Below are 23,075 nucleotides of genomic sequence, written 5' to 3'. Positions count from 1 at the left end.
GCTTAAGAGTGGAAAGGTGGAAAAATCTGGTGTTTTGATCGCCCTCTTGAAGCTAGTTAATTCTGGATTTTTGTTTCCAGAAGTTCTCTTCTCTACTTATAATGTTATGCAAATCAGTGAGAATTGACATCTCTATATTCTTGTTCTGATCATTATATCCATCCTGCTGAATAATATCCTAAATACTACTAAGCTTATCTGACATCTCCTCTTTTTCCTGAAAAATATGACCAAAATCTGTCTTGTTCCAGACTTTAACATAACATTTAATGTTACTCAGTTTCTTGGCAACCCTGAACATAGCAGTCCCTTCCACCTCAATATTCCACCAAGAGGAGATCGTGTCCAAAAGGTCCGGATGAGATATCCACATCTTTTCAAACTGAAAAGGATAATTCCTCTTGGCCTCAAGAGAAGCAATCAAAAGGGAAATGGGGGAATGATCAGACGAATGATAATTGTTGAGATACAACTATGGTGGAGTATAATGTCAAACCTCAAAATAGAAAAAAGATCATAATTAATTCCTATAACATAGCATAATTGCACAAAATCTAATGATGACTTGAACCTAAAAATCATTTTTAGAGCTTCAACTTCTCAATTTTATTGAACAAATTCACCAACCACATTTAGAATATAGTTTAATGGATTCAACAAGCACCATCTACTTTGAAAGCTTTGCACATAGCATGGGCATCAGTTTACTTCAAATAAATTAAAGATGTCGAAAGAAAGTGGCATTAGGTCAGTGGCATCAATTTTTTGCATACTCTTCAATGATACCATGGTTTTTTTAGAGTAAATGCATCAAAACATAAGGTTGCAAATAACACCTCTGAAAACAAAATCAAAGTTTACTCTAAAATAACATAAGAAACATAGTGCATATAAAGATGGGAAAATTTTCTAATCTTCCTAAGACAAGGGAGTGACTATATTCCAAAAAATCAATTAAAGCATATAGTGCCTCCGCAAGGAACAGGGATGTGATTGTATTGGAAGCATGTTTAACAATTTTTAAACAAAAAATTACAAAACATCATTTTTAATGTTAGAAATATATTGAAACAATCTAACACCCAAACAATGATAAAGAAATCCAAGAGGAGAACACTAATGAAAATGTAGAAACCACCAGCACATAAAATTTTGGGGACAAGCAACACTGTTGATAGACATGCCAAAGAAAGTGACTTAATAGTTCAAGAACCTAAAATAAAAATTGCCTATTGAGGACCTCCATGATGCATAGATAACCATCAGACCTCGAGAGCATAATAGTATAGAATAGGCCCCCTCCACTTTGTCCATTACTGTTTAAGTACTGTGATAAGTGGTACTTCAACGAGGCATGTGGGAAGAGGCCTGTCAATTACAATATCTACTAGAAGCTAACTATGTAGAGGACTCATGAGGAGGATCCCTACCCCCAACTAGTACTACTAAATGGGGTCAGAGCAAGAATGAAAGCCAGCCACTATTGTTAGTATTATTCATGGATTTTGCTACCCACAAAACTTTACAGTCAAGGTTTTATCACCGACCTCTATAACTTTATCCCTCAACTTGGTGGATAAAGCATGAGCTTGGGGGTTTCATCTATGGCATAGTTGAACATGTGACTCTGCTTCCCGACTCCAATCTCCTCTAGCCTCTTTGTCAGATGACCATTTCATGTTGTGGGGCAATATCGGGTTCTACTATTCAATGTTCCAATGCACCCTGCATTTGTCTACATCAAAACCCACATTATGAAACAAAAACCCCAATTTTTTTGTAGGTCTGGTGGACAATTTTCTATAAATCTATGTTGGTTCTGTGGGTCATCTTTAGCACAGAAGCCTTGTTCAATTGCGGGGCTGGTGCGGGAAGATCAAACAACTATTTATTGCTTACTAGTACATGTCAAATGGAAGCCTGGACAAATTCATATTCCCAGATCTAGAGGAAATAATGTGAGTACTTTCCTGGGACTAAAGGTAAGCAATTTTGAAGGGCATCGTTGCAGGGCTGTTATATCTTCACAAGTAATGGGAACGTAGGGTGGTTCACAGAGATGTTAAATCCAGCAATGTTTTGCTTGATTCAGAGCTCAATGCAAACCTTGGTGACTTTGGGCTTGCTGATTTGTACAATCACATGCAAAATCCACAAACAACTCGGGTAGTGGGGATTGTTGGGTACATCGCTCCAAAAGTCAAAAAAATAGGGGAAGTTGCTCCACGATCTGATGTATTCAGTTTTGGCATTGTTTTACTCGAAGTTGCATGTGGCAGGGCATGGTAGGGCATCCCTACCCCTACAATAATAGGCTACTGGCCCCTACCCCTGCAGTCCTGTGGCAAAGGGGAACGACAATAGATTATTGTAAGGTGTAGAGAAGCAATTGAAAGAAATGCAGCCCTATGGCGAGGGAGAAGTTATGATCAGGAAGTTAGTTGCTATCCTTGTTGGCCAGTAGAGTGCTGAAGACCTGGTAGCCTTTCTTTCTAACAATAGGGGAGATTGTGCATGCATGCAGAGTGCTGAGGCCCATAGATTTGTCCAAGGGTAGTGAACAGATTGTATTGTTGGGTAGTGAACGGATTATATTACTGGATTGGGTGAAGGATCTATATGAAAATGGAAAAATCTTGCTCTCAGCTGACCCCAATCTTAAGGGTTTGATGCCAAGGCAAAAACATCCACTTACGCCTCTCAGTTGGGATTGCAAGCTATATAGAAGATACCTTGCAGATAAAAAAGAGAAGGGAACAAATAAACTAAGAAACCCTAAACATTTCTAAACTCTACAAACTTGCAAGACAATGAATATGCAATGAGGTATAACTTACAAACGTACCAGAATTAATTGTGGCAGCTACACGGCATGAGCAGCAAGAAAAGTTTCCAGACACAACTGTTGAACAAGATTGCTTGCTACAAGGCACATAATATGACTCCACACAAAACTGCTCAACATGATTCCTAATGTAATAGTTTCCCCCCACCATGAAAACCATCCTTGCCGCTGCTAACTCCAATTCGATAATTTAGTAGCACGAGTACCGCTAGTTTCAATCCTGCACATCTCAATGCAGAGTTCCATTGTGAGTTTAGTGCCGCGAGAAGGGGAAATGAAGTAAAGTTAAGTGCCATATATATTTTATCGACATGATTTTCCGTATTGTCTTTATTTAAAACAATTAAAATATAATATAAATAAAAAATATGTTAAAGACAAAAGTGATATTTTGTCTTTAACTAACGTCTTTATAGCGCTAGTGTATAGTAGTGAATGTATCGTATGACTAGAACAAAACTTATTTTGCCCTAAAAAATGAATGTTGTAATACACATTTTTCAGGTACCAATGGATCGGCTAAAGGGCAATGTGGTGTGCATCTTCATAAGCAATCTAAATATGCCTGAATATGTAAAACTAGCACTTGTACCTGCCGGTCCAAGATTATGCCAATTGTTACGCTAAAGATTGTGTTTAGAAATTGATAGTTTTCGCGATCAGTAAGATTCAAAAAGCATATGGAATCGTCAACACATATGGAATCGACAACAAATGTGGATGATATGTTTCAAGATTTATGAAAACAAATGTTATTGAGGAGTGTTATCAAACTATAACCAAATACCTACCAGTGAAGTCTCTAGTATCAAGTGCATATGAATCATTGTAAATTCTACAAACATAATAAAGAGGCATCATAATCATGACCTATATTACTTAAATTGCACATGGAAGAAAGGCTTAAATTGGTGTGTTATGCTACATTTGATCTGAACAAAATTACTACCGCTGGTATTGTAGCAGCTGGGTCTATTTGTATTACAGTTAGATGACATCTAATTGCTACAAAACTCCTACATAAACTTCAGATGAAAGTTGAGTAAATGTATTAATTAGTTTGCTTCAGCCATTGCGTTCTTCATAAGACCAACAGTAGCTGCTCCATCACTTATTTGACTTGAATTTCCTGCAGCAAATTGATACTTTTAAAAGACAGATTTATAACAAAGTACTGAAAGAAATCATCCTACTAAAGTATACTATATGTAAAACAGTGCGAAGAAGCTGAAAGATATATATCAATGCCAACTGTTCGAAAATGGGGATTTGTAAGAAAAGATTCAAGAAGGGGAAGCGTGGATGGAACAGCAGACCAGACATTAACATTTTTTGTGGTTGTAGCAGTATTTTGTTGCATTTGGTTCAAATTTCTATGGAAGCAGATAAAGATACAAATGATAAAGAAACAGATAAAAATTAAGTACATTGGAGTTCGTGTTATTAGTTATTTGAATCTATATCCATCTCTTATGCATTATATCTTTTCTCTTCATGTCGTAATCCAACTATACGAATAAATATGTTATCATAGATGGAAATCATTACAAACAAATAACATGTTCTATGATTCAAAAGGGTTTTAAGCAAGGTTGCATCGGTGCGTGGGTACGGGAACGGGAACTGGTACGGGTATTTCTCAAAACAAGGGATGGGGGTACGTGTGTATGTCTAATTTTATATATATATATAATTATCTTATAGAAAATCTGAAAATCAAAATATCAGTCATGAGTCATGACATTGAGCATCCAAAACAAGAAATCTAAAAATGTTTAAACTTATAAATTTATAATATATACTACTGCTGAATGTTTAAACTTTAGAGTTTAGATACTTAACAAAGAAGACAAACTTTAAATACGAACAATAACTTCATAAATCATATAGATAGGACATATTGATATTAGAAATGATAAACTTCTAGTTTAAACTTAAAAGTTTAAACAGTGAAAATCAGAAAAAGTTTATAGATTATAATCTATTGTTAATCAGTATTGTACCAAAGTCTCAAACTGATTACATATCGAAATAAGCTTGATAAACAGCAAGCTGATATGCAAACAAAAACTAAAACAAAAATCAGACATCTTAATCTATTTTCTAGTCTTATATGCCTTCATCATCCATATCAAGGTCCTCAGTTATGATGCTGTCCAAATAGTCATCACTCTCGAGCTCAATTTCCTCTGTTGGTAGAGTAACAATAGGCAAGTCAATAAGGCCATCTACTTCAACCTCTCCATCCACAAGGGCAGCAAGTTCTCCATCAGGTGGGATTGAATCCCATTTTGATGAAGGACTGTCATTGGAATCCAGGATCTAGATAAGAGAAGAGACGAAGTAAGCTGTGAATGTACACCAATTTCTCTGCTTTCTTTGACCCCAAAAGGTTTCTCAATAGTGAATGAATGAACCCATAAGTACTCCAATTTCTCTCACAAGATGAAGAGCTAGCTACTTGTGAGAGCAATCTTATTGCAAATGATTGCAATTCAAGAGCTCCACCTCCATGGTTCCACCACCACTCTATAGGGTCTATCTTTAATTTCATATCATATAAAGCTTCCACAGAACCAAACTTACCTTGCCCAAGTGAAAACTTATTCCATTGACTCCTTACAACAGCAGCATCCTCACCTCGGCCATAGATCTTTTTTATTGCAGCCCAAAATCCTTTCATTACCTCTCTATCCTGATGTTGAGCCCTCTTCCCAGTCACTTGTATATCATGCCATTTAGGATTAAGAGCATATGCAGCACAATGAAGAGGTGTGTTAAGCTTATTCCATCTTCCATGCAACTTCTCCTCCATCAAAGGATATAGAGAAGGGTCTTTTATATCAGTTATTGTCTTGACTTTTTCACACATGGAATCTATTGCTTCATAAATTTCTCCCAAACATGCCTTATCTAAATCTGTATATCTGATCAGCTCACATATGGGCTTAATAAACTCCACAACAAATTTCACATCAGCCCAAAAATGCTCATCAAGAATCATACCTCGCACCTCAACAGCAGTATCTAAAGTAGATTGTCTCCAAGTTGTCCATGCTTCACTAACAACTGTGGAACACAAAGCTTGCTTGACTTCACAAAGGCGGTCAAGAAGAATGAAGTAAGAAGCAAAACATGTATCAGCAGATTTGAGTAGCTCCATCTTGGCAAATTTACGATAGATGGCTTGTGTGTGGTGGTGATTGCATATAAACATTTGTATTTTTCTCTCCTTCTCTATGAGATTTGTAATCCATTGAAACTTGCCAATGTCTTTGAGTGCATTATTGAACGAATGCACACAACAGGGTGTCCAAAATATATGCCTGTACTTTTTTTGCACCAACATACCTGCTGCTTTACAAACAGGGGCAGCATCAGTAACAACTTGGACCACATGTGTAGCCCCCACTTCCTCAATGCCCTCACATAGCTGGGTGTGTAGAAATTCTGCATTTTTTTCTTGCCCTAAACAGTCTATTGCCTTCAAAAAATAAGGCCCTTTGCTGCATGTTACCATGATATTAAGTAATGGACGATTTCTAGCATCTGTCCACCCATCCATCACAATACTACATCCCTCTGTAGCCCACACTCTTTTCATTGATGTAGTTTGGTCATCTAATCGACTTTTCTCTTTATCAAGTAAAGTAGTGCGAAGCTTTTCATATCCAGGTGGTTTATACCCTGTTGGTGCATGAAGGATAGCTTGGATCATCTCAATGTAGAAAGGGGAGCGAGAAACATTAAATGCTATTCCATTTGCATAAAAGAATCGTGCGATTGCTGCATCAACAGCATCTCGACCGTGCACATCAAACAATTCTCCAATGGGATTTGAGCTGCCAATATGTTGTCTCTTGTGGGCATGTTCTGCTGCTACACCTGTAGTTGAGACATCTACTTCTGAATCTCCATGTTGACTCCATACAGGCCCTGTTGTTGAAGCATGAGAGCTCTTCTTAGCAACTTTCCCTTCAGCCCTTTCTTGCTCCCTTATAAGATCATATCGTTCCACCTCATTTGTACAAGGATCAAAACCTACCCCAGCTATGTGAAGGAAGTGAGCCTTCACTCTCGTGTAAGAACCTTTCCATTTCAAAGGGCAAAGCTTGCATGTGACCTCGGCTGATCCACCTGAACCCTTCGGCCCTCGAACACAATGAACATACTTTCACAAAGGATACAACCCTTGCTTTCCTCCGCCTGACATTCTACCTGGAAAAATTAAAAAAACATTCGATAATTAGTGTCAAACTGTAAACTCAATCGAGAAGATATTGTAGAGCAAATAAAAAAGAATTAAAGTTGCTTTATATTGCTTTATATTTTAAATTTAATATCTAAAATAAATTTCAGTTTAAAATTTAAATGATTATTTAAATTGGAAACATCTATTTAAAACTTTAAAAATCTATATTTATAATATGATTTAAATTTTTTTAAATTTAATATGACTATGTGTTGTGACAAGTCAAAAGAGTAAACTACTAAACTGTAAATTAAATCAATAAAATAATATTTTTACTAAATTTTATCCATTTTAAATTATATAAATATTAAAGACTAAAGTTTAACGATAACATTTAATTTCAATAAACTATATAAATATTAAAATTTTAAAATATTTATTAATTTATTTGGTTTAAGTTTACTGTTTAACCTTAAAGTTTAAACTTGTTATTTTAAATTTATAATATATCCTAAATATAATATGTCAATCATATATAAAATATTAAAAAGTTAAAAGTTAAAACTCAAAATTTTAAAAAGTTAAAAAATAAACGAAAATGAGAGCTTATAGAAAAATAATCTAATTTCTAAACTATAATTTTGAAATAATTTCTAAACTCGAGTGCAAAAATAAAAATATGAAGTCGTAACTTAAAAAAAGTTAAACAAATACCTTTGTGTGCGAGTCTATGGACTGTGAAAAATCGATAAAACGATCTTTGCGTGGATGAAAACCTGACGTCTGAACTTTGCCCTGCATTTTAACTTTGCTTTTTCCTTCCATTTTCCAGCCGGCATTTTTCAGCTGTTTGCCTGCATTTAACCTCGCGTTTAACCTGGTGCGTTTAAACTTTAACCTACTTGCGTTGTCGGCAAATGGAAATAGCGGACGGTGACAAAGTCGTGTTTAATGTCGCGATTTAGTCAATATAATGTCGCGTTTTAGGTCAGCTTTTAGGTTTCCTTTCCAGCACGACAAATTGTGCCACCTCTACTTTTTAAAAAGCTGACGTGGCGTACCAAAATTTTAGAAACGTGCCCTAGTCTGTACCCGGTACAGGATACGCGTACCAGTACCTGGTACATGTACCAGGGGTCTGGGTATGCGTACCCGTGCAACCTTGGTTTTAAGTGGAAAATTCTACCAGAATTGAACACACTTGTAAAATGTAAACTCCTAGCCGCTAATTCTGGATGTGCAGCAGCTATCTGTATTATTGCCATAGGGGCAGCAGTGAAAAAATGAACAACTCAAACCTCCTATGCCCTGCCAGATAGTGATGCCTCTGCAAGTGCCTCTGTCTGTTCTTAATCTCCACTTGAACCTCCGGCTTTTACTTTTCTACCCTGAACTGGACACCTGGCCCATGTCTATTGTTGAAGCATTGTGAGCTAATTTTGCAGCAGCACTCCATCCATTTGAAATAATACAACAAAGCTCCAGTGATCTCTATACGTGTCGACTTGCAGAACTTAAAAAGGGTAAGGGATCGACAGAGACATGATTAGAAATGGGTTTCAGTCCATGCAAAATGCAGCGGTTTGAAATATGCACGCAATGTGTTTAACAAAATACCTCAACGAAATGTGATCACCTGGACTACTATTGTTGCAAAGCATGCATAGAACGGGAACCTGACATTGCCCAAAAGTACTTTGATGCAATGCCCGAGAGAAATGTGGTTTCATGGAATGCAATGATCTCAGGCTATGCACAGAGTAGAGACCCTGATAAGGCCCTGGAGCTCTTTCTTTGGATGTCTGAATGAAATGTTGTCTCATGGAATTTGATGATGGAAGTGCATCTAGAGAATGCAAATGGTGTTGAAGCACTAAGGCTTTTTCAACAACTGCAAAAGTCAGATGTCAAGCTGACCTCAGAAACCTTTAGAATTATTCTTCCGATATGTGTTGTTTTGGGAGCTCTGAAACAAGACATGGAGTTCTCTGAAGTTATAAGTAGAAACGGTTTTCAAATTGTTAGCATGCTCAGCAAGAAGGACCAACCATTACGCTTTTCTTTATACTCTCATTTATTGCAAGAATGTACTAAAAGAAAACCCTATCCGATGGAAAACAAGTCCACAGCCATATGACAGGAAGAGGATTGAAGCCAGATATATTATTAGGAAACATTCTCATAAAAATGTATGATGAATGTGGTATCTTGATGGATGCTCGGGAAGTTTTTGATCAAATGCCCATGCGAAATGTGATTTCAAGGACAACAATCATTAGAACATTTACAAGGCATGGATATGGTGAGAAGACTATGATATTATTTCCCCAAATGAAAGAGAACAGCGCAATAACAAGATATTGACTAGTTCATTTAAACTTTGTAGTTTGTACTGTTGAGTGTTGAGACCTACCATTCAAAAGCTACCAGATGACAAATGTCGAGATCCAAGCAACTAAGGTCAGTTGCTTCTGTAGGGTAATACATAATGCCTTGTGCTCTCAGAATTGCCACTTGAACTAACATTCGTACAATCATGCAGATGGAATACATTCATCGAGGAATATAGTTTTTCATTCTTACAGAGAAAAAATAAAATGTCTTACTCTGGAAGTGAAGTAGTTTATAAAATAAAATATTCCTTTTAACTCTTTTGGATATAGGTAAATTTTTTAAGTTTTTCAAATTATAGATGAGATTCAAGGGATCCAAGGAACGACTTCAACTACAATTGTATATGTAAGACAAAGGAACTTCTGATTACTAAAATTTTATGCAATCCAAAACCAGATTTTGGGGTGTGTTAGTAAGATTGAGATGTGCTGTGTACTCTCCCTCCCTTTGATCATTCATCGTAAAAGTTGCAATCCAAAAACTGAACCTCATGATTTGTTACTCTTGTGTTAGAACTTTCTTCTTCTTGTTTTTCCCGCTTCAACGCTAATGTGCTTTATACAGTTATTGCCCTGCAATAAAGTCCACTATAAAGTTGCCATTTTAGGAGGTAGCATCATAGGTTTCAAAATGATTTAATGGTGCTTGTGGGCTTTGTGGGTGCCCTCATCTTGGGATTATTTTCCAAGAACAGATGTTTTCTTCAAAGGTTGCTGCAATTTATCCTTTTTAGGATTAACACCCTCCTCCCTGAGTTATATATTTGCCAAATAATTGTGGAAGGATGGCACAGGAAAAACTGATGGAAGAAGGCAAGGCACTTAAAGGTGGGGAGATTGATGACAAGCAGATGACTACGCGGAAAGAAGAAGTCGGAGTACAAGATGGTGGTCAGTCTTTGCAGAAAACCAAGCAAGTGGCTATTTTGGATGTTTTCAGAGGCCTTACTATTGTGGTACCTGTACTAAAACTATATGGTGTAATCCAAGTTAAAGATTGAAGACACTGTATTTGATATGCATAATAATGAACTGAAAACATGGTGGTACATATGGTGCAGATAATGATTCTAGTGGACGATGCAGGAGATGCATATGCTCATATAACCCATGCTCCTTGGAATGGCTGCAATTTAGCAGACTTTATCATGCCCTTTTTCCTCTTCATTGTGGGAGTTGCTATAGCCCTTGCTCTCAAGGTATATGGATATCTTTGCTTTGGTCCATCTATATTCAACTGTAGGCTAGGAGTTTGCTTTTCGCTTTGATCCATCCAATTATATGCATAAATTGTAGACTTGAATTCTGTTTTGGTGGATTCTTCTGAATTCAAATTTCTTCTGCTTTGAAGTATTTGTGCCGGAAGTTGTGTAGATTTCCATAAATTTTATTCTGAAAATTAGAAGATTGCTTTAAATTCAGTGGCATATCTCCGGGTTAGGATTTGGTTATATATAACAACGTTTAAATGGGCGAAACATTTGAGGGTTTAATAGTTTTCTCAGGCAAGGGTACCTTGGAAGAGAGTCAGAACTACTGTAATTTATCTCCATGGTTGCTGGTAAGGTAATCTAGGCAGCAATTGTCCGTTAAACAATGAAATTGCTAGCTATAGCTACAGTTCTTCACAATTCTGCATCCAACTTACAGATTTCTGAGAAAATTATACACTAGGCAGAGGCCCTACCCTTAGAAAACCTTAGCTTTAAATAGGACGGCTGCTGTAGATTTGCAGCCCTTTCTTTCAGGCATTAGCTTAATTTTCCTGTGTTAAGATAGTGGCTCCACTTTTTAGCATTCCAGATTCCAATTATTTCCGCAGCCTCTGTTTGAAATGTTTAATAGGGCTTTCAGGCTATTTATACGCTGATATGATTGTATTGTTCAATATTATTACTCTCTCACTCGGCAAATATATTTTCTACATATTTTGTCACTACAGAAAGGGTTTCTTGTGTTCTCTCTCCTCTTTATCATTCTTCACTAAGTATCGTTACTCTAAATCATTATTTTTTTATCTAGATTAGTTGCATTGCTTTACTTATAAAATTGATTTGGAAATTTTCTCATTGAGGTGCATTGTTTCCTTCCATTTAGTATCGATGCTTGGCTGGCTTCTTAGAATTGGCTGGCTTCTTAGAACCGTGAGAAGAGTAGAACTTATTTGAAATTTAAACCTAGTTATTTGGGAGTTATGCATAGGAGGATCTATTTTTAAAGTACGGAGCATTGACAAGCTCTAGTGGAGGATTCGAGATCAAAAGCTCTATGGAACCAACCTTGAGTTTTGAGAGCTCATGTTGAAGGACCAACTTGTAGACAGAGACATAGTTTGCAATTTCTGGCTTTAAACCTACAGCCATTACCAAATTGGAAAGTATTGGATAAAAAATAACGATGCCTAGCTAGTCTTTGTTTGTTAGATTCGATCCTTTTTGAATGTTTTGGGAGAAGCCTTCACTGACCTCCTTTGGAAGAAACTGGGAAACCTAGACTAGATTGGAATCTGTTGTAAATAAGTTTTTTTTCTAGGAACAATTGTATTACATATGGACGAGTGATATAGACTCTAGCAGAGTCTCTAAACAGATTCCATATTATCATAAGTTAGTTATAATCAATAGTTGTGAAGATGGATGAAGAAGATCAATTCATTACTCCACTGTCTTTATTGTTAGAATGATGGGACAAACTTCTCACGGTGATCAGTGATACCATCTCCAAATGGAAACTTTAGGAGGCAGTGGGTGCCAAAATGAGTCAAGGTTGGAGTGTCCAACTAGGACTATAAAACCTTGCCAAGTTTACTAAAGTGCATTAAGTTAGGTATATAGGAAATTTAAGTACGTACAAGGAATCCCACGATGAAGAGATCGGTCAAGGCTACCAGAGTCATTGGAAAATGAAATCCAATTTTTCAGCTTAGTCTGGATTTGGAGACAAAACTGCTTTGACAAAGGATGTAGTAAAATGAAATACACAAAACATAACATGATGGGTTAACAGAAAAGATTACACAAATAACAGAATTGTTATTGAGTTGACAAAATAGCTTCATGAACTTGTTGCACAATACACATCAACCTTTTAATTTAAAATGTGGTGAGAGGGATCTCAATACTTTGGTCTACCATTCAGCTGTGCTCCTAGCTGACTGTCCTCAAATGATATCGGTCTTCTCTTTATATAGAGATGTAAAAATGATGCGTTGGCTGGAAATACACTGTACCATCAGGGGCAAGTGTGATAAGGACCAATGACCCCAAAATTAAATGATTTGATTATTGGTCAGCCTTGAAGCTTTTGGGGCATCACCTCGTGTATGTGTAAGTTTACTGGCATCACAAAAATACTAAAGTACTTACAATGTTTAGTAGCCACCAAACTATTGGAGACACCAAGCCCCAATTACATTTCCAGGCACCAATGTACTAGAGACACCAAGCTCCAATTATATTTGTCAGCGCTGACCTACCAATGACACCACTTTCCAATTATAGTTATAGGCACTGACTTACAAGGGACACCGATCCCCTAATCTAAGATCTGAGCACCATGATGGCATGGACATCCCGTCGGTGGGAGCAAGCGTCCAAACGTCCGGCACCCGTAACAGGAAACTCCATCTGAAAGAGCTGTGTGTCAAGTCCTTGCCTCTGGAAATCTCGGATTGAACCGTTTGCCGGGCCGAACAGGACACTTCCCGGCAAAGGAACCCCAGATAAGTAGCTAATAAGAGCAGATGTATAACGACCTCAAATTCAAGGGCCACGATTTTGAAATCATATGGTTCCCCTACTTAAAAATGAATTGGATGGGCTTGGTACCTACGCAAGGGCTATTCAGAAAATGAGCTGGAGAGTTCTTCCCAATCCTAATATGGTTAAAGCGGAAAGAAAAAAATCGGTTTGCATCATTTTCAAAGAAGGAAATATTGCAAATCAAGATGCAATTCTGCGATAATGTCATGGGGTATAGAGGCCTCTCCATTTACCAAAACCAAGGTTAATGGAATTGTATCTATCATGCATAATGGGTCAACCTTAAGTTTTCTCTTAAATAGATTAAATCTAGTAAGATGTTATGTTGAAGTAATTAGTTCTTAAAATATATTTTAATTTTATACAATGTTTAACATAAATTATAATTTATTTTTCCATGATACATTATTAATAATAAAAATTATTGTTATTACAGGTGAACAAGGGAGAAGTAAAAGATAAAATTAATTTTTATTTATGCTGAACCTCTAAGTTCAAAGTTTAAAACAAGTCCATAGCAATGTTCAAATATGTTGGGTATTCTTTTGAAGAAGTCTGTGACATTTCAACACTCAAAGATGTTTATGAAGATGTGGTACAAGAAATGCATTGGCCCAAACTATCATTTGAAGACATGGTAACCTTTTGGTACCGTTGCAAGTGCTTTTATGAAGAAATTGGCAATTCCTCAAATTTGATGATGAAAAAACTCAAATTACTTGCTAAGCTTCTATATAATGAATAAAGATGGCTAGTTGTAATTGATGCCAATGGAGTGATACAAGGAGTGGATATGACATGGTGAAGATGATGTGTATAAAAAATGATGAGAGAGAGATGAGGTGGATGTCATAATGAAGCATAAATTATTTGAAAGTCTATCATTGGGAAAATGCAATCAAATCGTGAGAAAGTATTTCAGTGATACATGCATAACCCATCCAAAACATTTAGAATGTTTTTTGAGAATTGACAATAATAAATTTACATCACATTATTGTAACTCATGCTATCTCAATCAAAGAGTTACATAGGACAAACATAGAATGTATAGATGTGATCGATGTGATTGGAACTTATGTAGCCAATGTTGGGGCCCGGGGGTTGTTTGTAAAAGGAGAAGTACAAAAATTTCACCATATTTGTAAAAGCAGAAAGTATCAAACTTTCACCAAGAATATAGATATTATAAAGGTTCTCCTTCTAGACCTTTTCCTTTGTTATAATAGATTAGGAATTAGAATATTTGTATTATTTTAAAATAATTCAACTTAGCTTTGATATAGAATGATTTGGCATCCATTTCTTGTATTATCCTTCTATATATGAATAATGTGTGCTCTCTTTTTTTATTCATTAAAAATAATTTTTTTATTAGTAAAAATCTCAAGCCAATGATTTTTATATGTAACATAAATATTATTAGCATTTCCCTACTATAGTATTGCAATGTGTTAGGATAAACCACGGACAGAAATAAAAACTACATGCAAATATAACCAATAACAGAAAATAATAGAACACACAGAAAAAAAACACAAGGCACCAAGATTTAACGTGGTTCACCCAATCCCTGGGCTACGTCCACCAAACAGCAAGTCCGATCTTATTACAATCCAGTGATTACAACCTGATTACAATCCGTAATCCCTTACAGCTCAATACCGCCGCAAGAACCAATTTCGTATCACCACACATAAAAAAATACCCAACCCTAAGCCCTTTTTATACAAGTATTAAACTGCTTTAGGGTTATAACATGTCGGCCATATGTCGGCCATAATATGTCGGCTACCATGTCGGCTACTTCCAAAAAAAAAAATTTCTGGGGCGATGCCCCGAACCCCACTATTTATGAAGTATGTACAGTACTTTCCTGATCAGTCACCACAATCTAACAATCTCCCACTTGGGGACTGATCAAGCTCCACACTAAACAACAATCTCCCACTTGGAGACTGATCCTGTAGCAATACAACTACCGCATGGGGCTCCCACTGGATCAAACCACCTTGGACTCTGCTGTTCTTTTATTCACATTTAGTCTAAAAGACCAACTGAAGCTGAAGAGGAGTTCAGCTTCTCCCTTGTTACAACCTTTGTCAACATATCTGCTGGATTTTCATTGGTATGTATCTTCTCCAGCTTTAACTGTCCATCCTCCAAAACTGACCGAATGAAATGGTACCGCAACTGTATGTGTTTGGTCTTAGAATGCAGAGCTGAATTCTTGGCAAGATGAATGGCACTCTGACTATCTGTGAACAAATAATTATCCTTCTGAGGATGTCCCAATTCTTCCAAGAAGAACTGAAGCCATATCATCTCTTTGGCTGCCTCTGTAGCAGCAACATACTCTGCCTCTGTAGTGGAGAGAGCATTAATCTTCTGTAGCCTAGAAACCCAGCTCACGGCTGCCCCACCAACAGTAAAGACATAACCTGTAGTACTCCGCCTGGTATCAATATCCCCAGCCAAATCTGAGTCAACATAGCCCTGTAAATCAGTAGTAGAGCCCCCAAAGTGTAAACACTTATTGGATGTTCCTCTCAAATATCTGAGAATCCACTTGACAGCTTTCCAATGCTCAAATCCTGGATGACTCATATACCTGCTAACGACTCCCACTACATGTGCAATATCTGGCCTAGTACATACCATAGCATACATCAAACTTCCTACAGCTGAAGCATAGGGTACCTTGGACATCTTATCCTCCTCTTCCTGTGTCTTGGGACACATCTCCTTAGTCAATTTCAAATGACCAAGTAAAGGTGTGCTGACAGCTTTAGCATTCTCCATAGAGAAACGTTGCAACACCTTCTCAACATAATCAGCTTGAGATAGTGTCAATGTTCTGTTCTTCCTATCTCTGCAAATCTTCATACCAAGGATTTGTTTTGCTGCCCCCAAATCCTTCGTTGCAAATGCATGTGCTAATTGGCGTTTCAGCCCCTTAATATGATCCATGTTAGACCCAGCTATAAGCATATCATCAACATATAAACATAAAATAATGTAGCTATCATCATCCAACCTCTTAAAATAAACACAGTAATCTGAATGACACCTATTATATCCATGCTCATGCATAAAACTGTCAAATTTCAGATACCATTGCCGAGGTGCTTGCTTCAAGCCATATAAACTTTTCTTCAATTTGCACACTAAGTTCTCCTTACCTTTGACCTCAAAACCTTGTGGCTGAGCCATATATATTTCTTCATCCAAATCACCATGAAGAAAGGCTATTTTAACATCCATCTGCTCTAAATGCAAATCTTCAGTAGCCACAAGACTTAAAACAGTACGAATAGAAGTCATTTTAACAACAGAAGAAAATATCTCATCAAAATCAATTCCCTTTTTCTATGCAAATCCTTTTACAACTAACCTGGCCTTAAATCTTTTCTTACCTCCTTCCTCTTCTTTCAACCTGTAAACCCATTTATTCTGTAAAGCCTTTTTACCTGCAGGCAACTTGCACAAATCCCATGTCTTATTTTTCAGCAAAGAGTCCATTTCATCTTTCATTGCAGACTCCCACTGAATCTTAGTATCCACCTGCACAACTTCATCATAACTTTCAGGTTCACCAGCATCAGTAAGTAAAATAGAATACAAAGAGGGAGACAACCTTTGTGGAGGTCTAATTGGCCTTGTTGACCGTCTAACATTCACTGGTGTGTGTGGTATTTGTTGTTGCAGTTGTTGCACATCATGAGGAATGGCTGGAACATTAGCTTTTGGAGTATCATCCAGCACTACATAATCATCTTCTTTCTTCTCATGTTGCTGCAACAGATCTTTGTACAACACTTTTTCATTGAATATGACATCCCGGCTTCTTATAATTTTATGATTTTCAAAATCCCAAAGCCTATAACCAAATTCATTAATGCCATATCCAACAAAGACACATTTCTTTGATTTAGCTTCTAGCTTGGTTCTATTTTCAGAGTCTATATGAGCAAAAGCTTCACAACCGAAGGTCTTGAGAAAAGAATAACTCACCTTCTTACCAGTCCATGCTTCCTCTGGAATACCACAGCCCAAAGGAGTAGAGGGACCTCTATTAATCAAATATACTGCAGTATTGACAGCCTCCGCCCACATGTGTAAGGGCAACCCAGCATGCAACCTCATGCTCCTTGCGCACTCCATTATAGTCTTGTTCATGCGTTCGGCCACTCCATTTTCCTGTGGAGTCCTTGGAACAGTGTTTTGTCTACGAATACCATTAGTGGAGCAATAATCTTCAAATTCATGACTGCAATACTCACCACCATTATCAGATCTGAGACATTTTAATTTCTTACCAGTCTCATTTTCAACCAAGCATTTCCATTTCTTAAAAGTTTGAAATACATCAGATTTCTATCTAAGAAAATAAACCCATACTTTTATAGTTGCGTCATCAATAAATGTAACATAATAATGAGAGCCACCAAGGGAAGATACCTGAGCCGGTCCCCATACATCTGTATGCACAAGCTCTAATTTCTCCTTTTTGTTTTCCTTCCCTGTCTTTACAAAACTCACTCTCTTTTGTTTTCCATACACACAACTTTCATAGAAATCCATATTCACACATTTTAGACCTGGTAAAACTTTCCTTGAATGAAGTACTTTCATACCTTTCTCACTCATGTGCCCAAGTCTATTGTGCCACAACGTTGTATCAGAATCTACAGCAGTTATTTGTTCTCCCTGCTCAACTGCAGTAATTTTCCTGAATATTCATTTTTCTCTGAAACAATCAAAGTAGAAGGAACAATATGACCTGTACAAAGATATAAGGTGCCTACTTTCACACCTTTTGCTACTACAAGGGAACCTTTTGAAACCTTCCAATTTTTATCATTAAAAGTAACTACACAACCCTCATCACCGAGTTGCCCTGCTGAAATTAAATTTCTACTTAGTTTTGGAACATGTCTTACCTCATGTAGTAGCCAATGATTCCCATTCTGCAACTTAATCTTATTTTTTCCCTTTCCAACAATCTGACAGGGTTCATTATCCCCCAAATAAACAAGCCCAAAATCCCCTTGGACATAATCAACGAAATAACCTCTATGAGGTGTAGCATGAAAAGAGGCACCAGAATCTAAAACCCATGAATCATCAACACTCTCTAAAGACAGAAGCAAAGCATCCTCTTCGGATTTTTTACTTACCACATTTGCCTCTTTGTCTCCATCTGATTTATCTCCTTCATTTTTCTTTCGAGTCCATCAATCTTTCTTTTTGTGCCCTGGTTTCCCACAGTACTAGCAATCATTTGGTCCTCTCGATTGAGACCTCCTCCCCTTTGACTTTCCTCTTGATTTCCCACGATTTCCAAAGTTACTTCCTCTTTTAGTCGTTTTGCCCCTGCTTTGTGCATTTAAAGCACTTCCTGATGTAGATCCACCTGAGGATTTTCTACGAGTTTCCTCACTTAAAATAACACCGATCACATCATCATATTTTAGGGTACTAGATCCAGGAACAAAATTACTCACCGCCATTACCAAGCCATTCCAGCTTTCAGGCAAAGAACACAAAATCAAGAGAGCCCTAATTTCTTCATCAAAATTGATACCCACAGAAGATAATTGACTAGTAATAGTATTAAACTCATTTAAATGATCTGCAACAGATCCACCTTCTGCCATTTTCATATTAAATAAACGCTTCATGAGAAATACCTTATTTGAAGTGGAGGGCTTTTCATACAGTGTCGCTAGGGTTTTCATCAAATCTTCTGTCGTCTTTGCTTTTGTAATATTAAATGCCACCGATGGTGCCAAGCATAACTGAATGCTTCCGAGTGCCTTTCTATCCAAAAGATCCCATTCAGCCTCTGAAATAGTTCCCTGATTCTTGGCTTTTCCTTCCAACGGCTTCCATAAATCCTTTTGATATAAATAGTCTTCCATTTGCATCTTCCAGAACTGGAAGTTCTGCCCATTAAACCTGTCAACCCTCAACTTACCCTCATCTGCCATCGCTCCCACTCAACTGTGAGACTCCCACTTAACCGTGAGACTTTCCTGCAGAGGATAACTGAAAGACAACCTTGCTCTGATACCACTTGTTAGGATAAACCACGGACAGAAATAAAAACTACATGCAAATATAACCAATAACAGAAAATAATAGAACACACAGAAAAAAAACACAAGGCACCAAGATTTAACGTGGTTCACCCAATCCCTGGGCTACGTCCACCAAACAGCAAGTCCGATCTTATTACAATCCAGTGATTACAACCTGATTACAATCCGTAATCCCTTACAGCTCAATACCGCCGCAAGAACCAATTTCGTATCACCACACATAAAAAAAATACCCAACCCTAAGCCCTTTTTATACAAGTATTAAACCGCTTTAGGGTTATAACATGTCGGCCATATGTCGGCCATAATATGTCAGCTACTTCCAAAAAAAAAAAATTTTGGGGCGATGCCCCGAACCCCACTATTTATGAAGTATGTACAGTACTTTCCTGATCAGTCACCACAATCTAACACAATGAGCTTGTGTATAACTAGTTATTACTTTTTTTTATTCGAACAAAATTATTAGTAGGTATTTATTTATTTATTTTTCGTTTACATTTTTCAAAAATATAGATGTTAATATTTTAATTTATAAAATATTCATGATGTTGATTGACTATTATACTTGAGTCTTATAGAGTAGATTTTGAGGAAACACTACTTGATTATTTAGGATGCTCTCACACATTTATGAAAATTGTTAGTATAGGTGTTTGTTTTTTTTCTCTAAAATTAGGGATATAATTTGAAAGAGTGCAAAATGTATTTATTTTTAATCAATGATGGGTCGATGCCAATGTTGGGAGAAGTACGAAATAAAAGTAGAAGTACAAAAATTTGACCATATTTGTAAAAGGAGAAGTATGAAACTTTCACCAAGAATACAGACTCTGTAAAGCTTCTCCTTCTACACCTTTTCCTTTGTTGTAATAGAATATGAATTAGAAAATTTGTAGTGTTTTAAAATAATTCAACTTAGCTTTGATACAGTATGATTTGGCATCCATTTCTTGTATTACTCGTCTAATATGAATATCATTTACTCATTTTCTTTGTATTCATTAAGAATAATTTTTTTATTAGTAAAAATCTTAAGCCAGTGAAGTTTATATGTAACATAAATATTATTAGCATTTCACTACTATAGAATTGCAATGAGTTGTTAACTAGTTATTAATTTTTTATATTTGAACAAAATTATAAGTAGGTATTTTTTATTTTTTTATTTTTGTTTACATGTTTCAAAAATATAGATGTTAATTTTTTAATTTATAAAATATTCATGATGTTGATTGACTATTATACTTGGGTCTAATAGATTCTGAGGAAACACTACTTGATTATTTAGGATGTTCTCACACGTTTATGAAAATTGTTAGTGCAGGTGCTTATTTTTTAATTTCTAGCATTAGGGATATAATTTGAAAGATTGCAAATGCAATGATGGGTCGATGCCTAAATTAATTATTATTATTTATTACCTCCCATGTGAGAGGCTAACAAGTTACTGTTGTGTTCTAGACTCTTGCATGCAAAATATATATCTTTAAAATATCATATATCATATTAAAAATATTAAACTAATATATATTAAATATAAGATATGTATAATCATTAATATTTAGTTTAGTTTTTATTAAATAAAGTTTTAAATTAAAATTTAACTTTTCAAAAGTAATTAAAAGTTTATATAATTTTTCAAAATTTCTAGGAATACTAGCACTTGAACCTTGGAGGGGTGCAAGGGTTATGTCGGGAGTGAAATATATTAAATGAAGATATTGTTGTGCTTAATGTTTTATATAATCTTTCAAATTTTCTATGTATACAAGCACTAGCACTTTCCTTGATTGCATGATTGGATGAATCATGAAACATCTTTCGATTTTCATAAAAGTTCCCATCAACGATTGCATTAGTGGAGTTGAGGAAGGGCTACTCCTAATTTCATTGGTTTCCTACCAGGTCCTTTTGATTAATTCACAGATGTGTTGTTACTTTGGCTTATGTCTGTTAGGAATTTCCTTTTTAGTAATTTGGTTTAAATCTCTCGTCACTCTATCTTTGTTATTTTCTTTTCAAACATATGGTTAAAATAATAATTCATATAGTTGCATTGATTAGAAGTTGCATTCATCATAAAATAGAAAATACGTAAATATATTGGTTTTGTGGTTACGTTTCAACAATGTTGTGCAAAATTGGTAGATACCAAAAAAGGTCTTCTTGTGAACATTCATATTTATCTTTGATTGAGGTACCTAGCATGTTGACAAATAACCATTTGAAACCTTGGAGTTGGTCATTAATCAATTTTTCAAGAGTGAGATTCGTGACAATTTGTACCATTAGCATCATGTAAAATGACCGCTCAACAATCTTTCGTGTCAAAATATATTTATCCAAAGATCTTCCTAAAGAGATTTTTGAGATGGTAATAAATGTTGAAAAAAATAGTACAATGAGACTTTTAGATGTAGAAAATAATCACTCTACCAATTCTTTAAAAAGTTGAAGGTTCTTCTTGAATTCATGTAAAGATCTTAATTTAAATTTACCTTTAATTAAAAAGTATCCATTATTTTTATTAATAAATATTTAATTTAAAATATGTGGCATATTGTTAGTTCCACAGACTTAACCTTAGAATTTTAAAAAAAAAATTCATTTTCTTAAACATTATTCTCTAGGTGGTAATATTCAAAGGAAAAATAAAATTAATTCAATTTTTATTTCAAATTGAAAGTTATGTTATATTTATTTTCTATATTTACTTTGTATATTTAATAGAATAGATATTATAATTTAATTTACCTAAAAACTTGATTTGATTTATATAGAAGATTTATATTATTTTATTTAACAGTTTTTAGTTTTTCAATAATATATTTTAACCCTTTCATACTTAAGTCTTTTAGTGTAATTATTTAAATAAATATTTAAGAGTAAATATTTTTTGAATAATATATATTACCCTTTTAATAGTTAAGTCTTTTAGTGAAATTATTTAAGGCTAAAAAAAGAAATAAATAATTACCTTTGATATAAAATGTAATTGATTTTAAAATTAGTATTGAAAAATTAAAATTCTTAAATGTGAGATGTATTGTTGAAAATGTTATGGCTCCATTTATACATGTATTGGGATTATTATTTTGGACATGGAAACACTCTACAATCTCTACAATGTTTTATCTTTGCTTTGGTTTAATCTTTTATCTTAAAATTAAATTGGTCAAAAAACTTAAGTTGACATGCAAAATAAAAATAGGAAAAATAGGTTATTTGTTTCATATAGAAAGTGATAGCTAGAGGAATGGTCATGTGCGTGTGTGCGTGTGTGTGTGTGAGTGTGAGGACGGGGGGGTATTAATATGTGTCTAAGAGCTCTATCAATTATCTCTACAAATCGGTTTAAATTTCATATTGCATTGTAGTTATTTCCTAAGGTAATAAATGAAAGCTAGCAAATTCAAAATTAGAGCAAGAGACAATATTTATACTTATAACTTGAAGACCTGGGTCTAGGAATGATAACTGCACAAAAGGAAACCATAGAAACACTTTATATGGGGATGCATATATAAGAAGTTACAACATATTCTAAAAATGATGCACGACTTTAGATAGCTTATTCAGTCTTCTTTCATGTCATTTGATGTATTTCCTACACTTGTTCACTTCATCCATATATATTTTATTTGAAATCCCTTAAGCCCTATCTTGAATAATTACATTGGAGTCATGCAGGGTAGTCATGCAAGAACCCTAAGGAAAACAACCTCATTAGTTGAAAGAGTGTGTAGATAGATGGATTAGAATCTAATATCAAAGTGG

At 35.4% G+C, this 23,075-nt stretch overlaps 3 protein-coding genes across 3 annotated transcripts in view; 1 reads left to right on the top strand and 2 right to left on the bottom strand.

The window, feature by feature from the left end:
* The window catches only part of LOC149536765 (uncharacterized), a 41,345-nt gene extending 27,927 nt beyond the window's left edge, over positions 1-13,418 (bottom strand). The window contains exons 1-2 of the mRNA XM_089803867.1: positions 12,552-13,418; positions 2,846-3,065 (exon numbers count right to left, since the gene is read on the bottom strand). The gene's annotated coding sequence lies outside the window, so the exon portion shown is untranslated. The remainder of the gene's footprint in view (positions 1-2,845; positions 3,066-12,551) is intronic.
* Positions 4,707-8,200, bottom strand: LOC149536767 (uncharacterized). Its single transcript, XM_089803866.1, has 2 exons — positions 7,752-8,200; positions 4,707-7,063 (listed from the first exon to the last, which is right to left on the bottom strand). The coding sequence occupies exon 2, from the start codon at positions 6,561-6,563 to the stop codon at positions 5,151-5,153; it is 1,413 nt and encodes a 470-aa protein (XP_089659992.1). The 5' UTR covers positions 6,564-7,063; positions 7,752-8,200; the 3' UTR covers positions 4,707-5,150.
* On the top strand, positions 10,216-10,851 carry LOC149536766 (uncharacterized). Its single transcript, XM_089803869.1, has 2 exons — positions 10,216-10,386; positions 10,492-10,851. The coding sequence occupies exons 1-2, from the start codon at positions 10,216-10,218 to the stop codon at positions 10,696-10,698; spliced, it is 378 nt and encodes a 125-aa protein (XP_089659995.1). The 3' UTR covers positions 10,699-10,851.
* Positions 13,419-23,075: the final 9,657 nt, after the last annotated feature.

The sequence above is a fragment of the Cupressus sempervirens genome, chromosome 10, assembly GCF_028749045.1.
Source record: "Cupressus sempervirens isolate cs-2001-9-10 chromosome 10, ASM2874904v1, whole genome shotgun sequence".
Taxonomy (NCBI): Eukaryota; Viridiplantae; Streptophyta; class Pinopsida; order Cupressales; family Cupressaceae; genus Cupressus; species Cupressus sempervirens.
Note: the sequence above shows the minus strand (reverse complement) of the source record. Positions and strands in the feature narration are given on the sequence as shown.